The sequence below is a fragment of the Meles meles genome, chromosome 20 (assembly GCF_922984935.1).
Source record: "Meles meles chromosome 20, mMelMel3.1 paternal haplotype, whole genome shotgun sequence".
Classification (NCBI taxonomy): Eukaryota; Metazoa; Chordata; class Mammalia; order Carnivora; family Mustelidae; genus Meles; species Meles meles.
In genome coordinates this window covers 3579618-3586852 of record NC_060085.1, presented here as the reverse complement: position 1 = coordinate 3586852, position 7235 = coordinate 3579618, and the positions used below count along the sequence as shown (strand labels likewise).

The window sequence follows — 7235 nt, the reverse complement described above, 5'->3', positions numbered from 1 at the left end:
CCCGTCCCCATCTCCTCTCTGTCCTCCCCTCCTCAGTCTCGCCCTCACCGGCTCTGCTCCAGCCACATGGGCCTCTGGCAGGCCAGGCCCGGTGCTGCCCAGAACACGAGAGGTGGGCAGACAGACAGACGTGGGCTGGGGAAGGAACGGCCCGTCAGCAGGCGGCGAGCAGGAGCAGTGAGGCCGCATTCCCACCCTGCAGCCCCCTGGGACAGCCTCCCCTCGGCTCCATCTGGGAGCAGGTGGCCCAGGACCATCCCCCGCCGCCCCCCCCCGCCTCCCGGCCCCCCCCCCAGAAATGAAGACACCGCCACCACAGCGAGCTGTAATTCGCAGTGCTCACGAGCCTTTAATTCATTATGAACCTAGAGGCAGGGGAAATTAGGCAAAAATACAGCGCATCCTTAATCTTGGGTGGGAGAAAAATCAGAGTGGGTGGGTTTTTTTGTTTCTCGTTTTTGTACATAGACATGGATATACCTTTGCGGGGAAATGTGCGTTTCCCCCGTTGAGCCGCGGCCTGTCTGCACGTCACCCTAGACCCAGAAAGACCCCCTGGGTCTGGCCTCCCCACCCCCGTCCCAAAGGGCCAGCCCGCTTTCTGTTCTCTTTACAATATAAATAGCATTTTCAAACTACATATGAACACAGTGCCGCGTCTGGGCGGGGAAACACCCACATCCCAGACGCCCCTCCGGGCCTCCCGCCCCCGCCCCACTCCAGGGCACCTGCCCCCCGCCCCCCCACCAAGCAAATGAAAGGTTCCCGGCTCATTTACATTCTTTCCGTTCTCCTTATAATAGTTCTTTCTGGCCTGGTAACCATCAGAACACTCTTTTTTTTAATTTTTTTTTTTTTTTTTTACACAAGCAAAATTATGCTGTCGGTCCCTGGGCAGGACAGCAGGGGTCCCCCCGCGATGGGGAAGGCTCCCGGGGCAGGGGGCGGGGGGGTTCCCAAGCCCCTCGCAGGCACGCTCTCATAAATCCAACCCCCAGCTCTCCAGAGGCAGTCTGGTTCTCTCCGGCTGCCCCCCCAGACGCACAAATCCACACTTCCCAACGGGACACAGGGTGCCACCGGCTCCTCGGGGTCCAAGGTGTGCACCCCTCTACACGCGGACGCAGCCAATGCAGGGGGCTGGGGGGCGCCTGGGTGGCCAGAGCCTGGGGACACAGGCCTCGCCCACACAGGGAAACAGCCGGACTCAGGCCGCCCGGAGGCCTTAGTGGCCCTGCGTCGTCCCTCCCCAGCAGGCTACAGGCAGCCAGCCACCCACCCAGCGGGAGGAGGGTGACAGGAGGGCCCCAGGGCGGTGCCGGGGACACGCTGTGTGCACCAAGCCCTTCCACAAACACTGGAGGCCTCAGCCGTGCGGTGGGTTCTCACCAGGGGAAGAAGCAAACCAGAGGAGAGAGTGTTTATTCTGTGACGGCGTGCACGGACCGGAGGGGGGCTCCTGGGCCCCCGCGACCACGGTCACCTCCAAAGCGCGCGGCCGGCCTCCTCCTGTCGGCGCAGAGCCGTGGCGCGGGCCGAGGAGGCGGTACCAGCCGCCCAGACCTTCGCCAAGTCAGGGGCAGACAAGGGCCAGGCCCACGACTGTGCCTGTCCCTGTCGCCCTGCCTGGGCCTCCCTGCTACTCGCGGGGACAAGCGAGGTTTTAAAACAATGACAAACAAACAAACAAAAAAAAACGAGATGCTTTTATCTCCCTCGGTGTATCTTGGTTCTGAGAAAAAGAACATTTTTGTTTCGTTTTGCTTCATTGTTAAAGCCACAAATCTAGAAAACAACGTTGGGGATTTTTTTCCTTTTCTTCGTTTTCCTTTTTTTCTCGGGTTTTTTTTTTTTAAACAATAGGTATTTCTAGAAAGAGCCTCACAAAGGTGATGTCTGTACAGGAGTCACAATCCCAAAGGCTGCTCAGGAGGCAGGCAATGCAGTAGCACCTTTTCGAGAAGAAGAGCTTACATGGTTTACGGATCTGAGTCGTGGGGGGAGGGTGGCGAGTCCCCGGCTGGACCCCCCTGAGCCCGCGTGGCCCTGCTCCCTGAGTCCGGGCCGCGCGCTGGCGTCCTGCTTGCTCCTGTCGCCGCGGAGCGGGGTGGCCGCGCGCGGAGGTAGAGCCTCTCGGGGGCCGGGGGAGGCGAGGACAGGAATTCACAGCAAGCAAACGCCAGGGCCCGCCGCCGCCTGCCTTGCCGGGCTGAGGGGTCTCCGGGCCGCTGGCTGTCCTAGAACGGGGCCCCGGGCCGGCACTGCGCCTGCAGGAGGCTCTCCATGAACGCCAGGTAGTCCGGGTTCCGCCCTGAGTCCTCGGGGGCCCGCGGGGTGCCCACCCGCGGGCGCTTGGCGGCCTTCACGTCCTCCCCCGAGAAGGCGGTCTCCTGTGGCGCCCCCGTGCTGAGCGACTGCAGGACACCAGACAGCACAGCGGTTAGTGGGCGGCACGTCACAGACCCGAGGTCTGCGCCCCCCAAATCTGTCCGAGCCTGGCCCCCGAGGTGCCGGCAGCAGGAGGTGGGGGGGGGGTCCTCGGCAATGGGGTCAGTGCCCTTAAATCAAAAGGACCCCCTAGAGCTCTTCCTCTCCCTCTGGCCACGAGGGGACACCAGGAGGAGGCGTCCGTGAACCGGAAGTCTCGGTCCCCTGCCACCAACTCGGCCCACGCCTTGACCTCAGCCGTGCGGCCTTCCAAACCGTGACAAACGCCGCCTGTACAGTAAGCCCCAGAAGTGGGGCTTCGTGACAGCAGCCCCGAGGGACTGACCCGGAGACTCCCTCTCCCAGGGACCTTCTGAGAGTGACACCGCGTGGTGACCAGGGGTGGCTGCTGGGCGCTTCTGCCTCTGCAGGAACCCCCAGTCCTGCGTGTGCGCCCGCAGGCAGGGCCCAAAGGCCCCCCGCCCTCCAGCCACCAGCCCCGGGGAGAGCGAGCGGCCCGCGCGCCCGGTCCGTCCCGCCAGATGGCGGCCACGAGCAGCCGCCCAGCCTCGCTGTGTCTGGCAAGCCCCATCCTTCTCCGGTCTGAGGTCAGCGGTCCGACCCGCCCCCGCCCCCGCTGCCCGCGCCCCAGAACCTTGCCTCCGGATTAAACACTTCAGAAAGACAAGCGCAGAAGGCCTGGGAGAAAAGGCCAGTGACTGTCTCTCCACCCTGGGACTCGCTGTTCCCTCGAGAAGGTTTGCGCTCTGCCGAAGCGGGTGCCTGTGCCGCCAGCACTGGGCCCGGCTCTGTGTTCAAGCAGCCGCCGCGAGCACAACGGCCGGGGGCCGGGCTCCTGCCGGTCTGCCTCCTGCTGGCGCGGCTCTCACCGGCCCTGGAACCCGTCCTTCCCGCCACTGACCAGGTGCCCTCCCGGGGAGCAGGACGAAGGGGAGGTCGAGGCCTTTCAGAAGGGCTGCTTCCCTGAGCACCGCCGAGGGCTTCGGGGCCACTTACCAGCCGCGACCGGACCCTCTTGGGGAGTTCCTCGTCTAGGGTGAAGATGTCCCCACGCTTCACCGTCAGCTGGGACCCGTCCTCAAACTCCACCTGCAAAGGGCAGCAGGCGTCAGGCACGGCCTCTGCTGCCTCCTGAGGGGCGCCCCCCCTCGTCGAGGAAGGGCAAGAGGCACAGGGGTGCAGGGGGGCGGTATGAAGAGCTCTGGGGGCGGCGCACACAGAGAGCGCAGACCAGCCGAGGACGAGCGGCCATCAACTTGGGCGGCTGGAATGTGGGTGACCGTCCTCCAAGACGGCCGGCTACTAAGTCACTTCTCTCCCCCCATCGTGAGGGGAAACTCACAACCATCCGGGTTAAAAAAAAAATTTAGGGGCACTGAAGTCCATGCTTAAACATGCTTAACACAGTAAATTCCCATCACGTGCGTCATCTCCCACACGCACAACCGGAAGGCCTCTCTCTGGGGAAAACCGAGACCCCCCCCCCCCCCCCAGCTCCCAGGTGTCATGAGGCCTGACCACGTACGCCGGGCGGGCAGGAGCTGGCCAGGGCCCCCGGACCCCGCCCCCCCGCCCCCACCCCGCCCGCAGAGCAGGGCCCGCTCACCTGGTAGACGTGGCTTGTCACGGAGGAAATGAACCTGGCCTTGTACATGTTGCCGTCCGCCCACCGCAGCTCCACAAACTCCCCCTCGGGCGGGGGTCCCAGCCGGACGCAGTCCCTGCTCTGCAGGGGAAGAAGGCGGTGGGAGGTGAGGCCCTGGGCGCCCTGGCCTGCTGGGGGGGCGGCCGGCGGCTCCCACGCCACGCTGGGCGCGCTCATCCGTCTACGGGCCGGTGCTGGCAGCGAGGAGTGCGGCGGGCCGGGCCCGAACTCTCACGGCGGCCGTGCGGGCACAGGCCCCCAGGCTGCGGGCTGGTCTGAACTGACCGCCCTCCGCTCTGTGTGTGCAGAACCCACCCTGCAAGGTGGGGGGCCCCCTCCCCGGGTGGGGGGCCCCCTCCCCTCGCCCGCACCCCGTTCCCTGTGCCGCTCACCGTAATGCTCTCCGGGTACAGGTTGTCGCTGTAGGACCCGTCGTCGAAGTTCACCTCGTAGAAGGTCTGCGCGCTGGCGCCGATGACCCGGCAGCGGTAGTAGAGCCCGTTGCGGTTCTTGGTGATGACCGTCTGGCCCAGCGACAGGGCCCTCAGGAACTGGGCCTGGGGGCGGGGGGTGGGGACAGGGCTGCGTCAGTCAGCACGCGGGCGGCGGCCGGGGCGGGGGTGGGGGGGCCGGTGGGGCACTCACCGGGTGGCCCCCTGACTTGTGCTTGAAGCAGGTGATGGAGACGACGTAGGGCCAGTCGTCCGGCTCCATGAGGACCCCCGCCGCGTGGGCGCAGGTCACGTGGAAGGAGGTGGAGCAGTGCTCGCAGGAGCACTGGATGCAGGCGCCCGACACCTTCTTCATCCGCTTCCGGCAGTACACGCACTTCTGGGGGGACAGCAGCAGGGGAAACGGGGCTGGGGGCTCTCCCCGGAAAGGCCCTCGGCACCCAGGGCGGCAAGGCAGCGGCCCCCGCGGTGGGCGAGGGGGAGGCACGGGGGGGCAAAGCCGGCAGAGCGCCGCGTGGTGGCCGGGGGTCTCGCCCTTGGTGGAGAGTCCCCCGAACCCAGCCGGGGGCTTCCCCCGGAAACACTTCTGGAGTCTTCTCCACACGCCCTCTCTGCAGGGCTGCCTGGGACAGGCACTGAGGAGCCGGCCACATGCACACCCCTGAGCCGCCCCGGGGACGGACTCTGAGCCCACGACACTCAGGGAGGGAACCAGACCAGGCTCCTCCACGGACGGAAAGGGGGCTCGTGCGGGCCGGGGGCTGGGGGATGGGAGGTGACGGCTGATGGGGACGGGATTTCTTTTTGGGTAGATGGAATGTTCTGGAACTAAATATGGGCCATAGTTGCCCAACTCTGGGAATGTATTAAAAAAGCTACTCAGCTGTATACTTGAAAATAAGGAATTCTATCTCAATTTTTAATACAGGGCACCGTGGAGGGGCCTCCTCCACGAGGGAGCTCCTCACTGCCCCCCACCGGGCACACACTGTGGGACAGCCCCCCCCCCCCCCCACAGTCCCCTCGCCGTCACTCTGAGCATTTACTCAGCGGGCCTTTATCGCTCCGTAAACCATGTTCAAAAGCCAGATAAGCAGCTCAGCAAACGGCGCCGCAGGAGCGCGCCCAGCGCCGATCGATGGCAATGAGACCTCGTTATTAAACTGTCGATACCTAATCCCCGCCAGCCCGCGGGGACAGGCACGGACGCTGCCGGCGGGAGCGGCATTAACCCTCCAGGACTGGGCCTCCTCGCACAGGTGGGAAGACGAAAAGGCACGCAGCAGCCCCAGGTCAGGGAGCGGGGGTCCCGCCACCAAGCCAGTGGGGCCCCCAAGCAGCCCTGCTGTGCCCGCTGCCGCCTGGCTGGACCCCACGGTGGGGAGCCAGGGGAACCCGCGGCCATGCCTGACAGTACAAGGCATTTCAGCCCACGGGAGGCAACCCCTCGTTCTGAGTTTCCGCAGCCGTTAGAACGCGGGCCAGGCCCTCCCGCTGCCGCCACCTGGCAGGACCCCCAGTGCTGGGGGCGGGGAAAGGGGTACAGGGGGGCGGCAGATGTCAGTGGAGAGCAGCAGTCTGGGGGAGCTGGGGGCCACTGTGGGGGGGATGACGCTGGCCAGGGAGGGTGCTCCACCTGCAGACCCCCCCCCCCAAACACACACACCAAGTCCCACATCCTCCCCTGCGCCTGCCCAGCATCCTTGTGTGGAGCCCTCCACCTCGAAGCCGGGCCAGCAAGAGAGCAGAACGGATTGGAAGTGTCTGGCCCCCACCAGCCTTGCCCCTACCGCTCTCACAAGCTGATGCTTCCCCCTCGGGAGTCCCCACCGGACTCCAACGTTCCTCCAAGGACCAGCGCAGCCTGGTAATGAGGGCGAGCGTGGGTGATGATCTGGCGAACCCAACAGGTAATCTGCATTAGGGCCACAGTATAGATGGGGCCGCCCTGCTAGCCAGGACCCCCGCAGCGCCCAGGGCCGGAAGCCAGGTAGTCCTGGGGACAGACGGACAGATGGGGACCAGGAATGACCATCCCTGAGCCTGCGGCCAGGGCAGCTGGGCAAGCAGGAGTTAACTGCTGCCTTCCTTGCGAGGCTCCATTAGGCAGTACAAGAGAGCCTCGTGTAGAAGGATTTTTAATTCATCGTTACAAGTGCCGGTCATGAAGAGGTTGCAAGCTGGAAATGTCAGATGATCCATAAAGCGTCTGGGAGGGACGGTCTATCACGGGCACCACGCGCCGCACCGTCACCCCACCTGAATAATGGAGCCTTTTAGGCCCGTGCTCCCGCAGGAGCCCCCTCCGGCTGCCGGCCTCTTCCTCATCGCCCATCCACACCTGGCGGGACCAGCGCCGGCCACCCCCTGCTCCATGGCCAAGCCCCCCGCCCCTCCTGCACGGGCTCCCTCTGGCTGCCCACTCGACCCTGCCAGAGGGTCCCATGCCTGTGGGCTCTGAGCACCACACCCCCAGGGGACTCCCTGGATGGCCCAGTGGCCGAAGCCCGCTCTGCCACGTGCCAGCTCGAGGAAGAGCTGGGGTGGCCCCGGCTTGGAGAAAACCAGGGGGAAAAGCCTCCGGATGCTGTCAGGGGCCACGAGACACGCCCCTGTGTGTCACGCCCCCACAGAGCTCACCAGGCAGGGCAAGGACAGGCCTGCGAGCAGGAGCTGGGCCGCAGGCGGCT

General features: G+C 65.3%; 1 protein-coding gene across 11 annotated transcripts in view; it reads right to left on the bottom strand.

Annotated features, from left to right (window-relative positions):
* Nucleotides 1-324: 324 nt before the first annotated feature.
* The window catches only part of KDM4B (lysine demethylase 4B), a 132377-nt gene continuing 125466 nt past the window's right edge, over nucleotides 325-7235 (bottom strand). For all 11 annotated transcript variants that reach the window (XM_045990415.1, XM_045990412.1, XM_045990418.1 and 8 more), the window contains 5 exons: nucleotides 4739-4924; nucleotides 4486-4650; nucleotides 4055-4174; nucleotides 3445-3537; nucleotides 325-2414 (listed from right to left, as the gene is read on the bottom strand). In XM_045990415.1, coding sequence (XP_045846371.1) covers nucleotides 2238-2414; nucleotides 3445-3537; nucleotides 4055-4174; nucleotides 4486-4650; nucleotides 4739-4924 — 741 coding nt within the window. In that variant the 3' untranslated portion in view covers nucleotides 325-2237. The remainder of the gene's footprint in view (nucleotides 2415-3444; nucleotides 3538-4054; nucleotides 4175-4485; nucleotides 4651-4738; nucleotides 4925-7235) is intronic.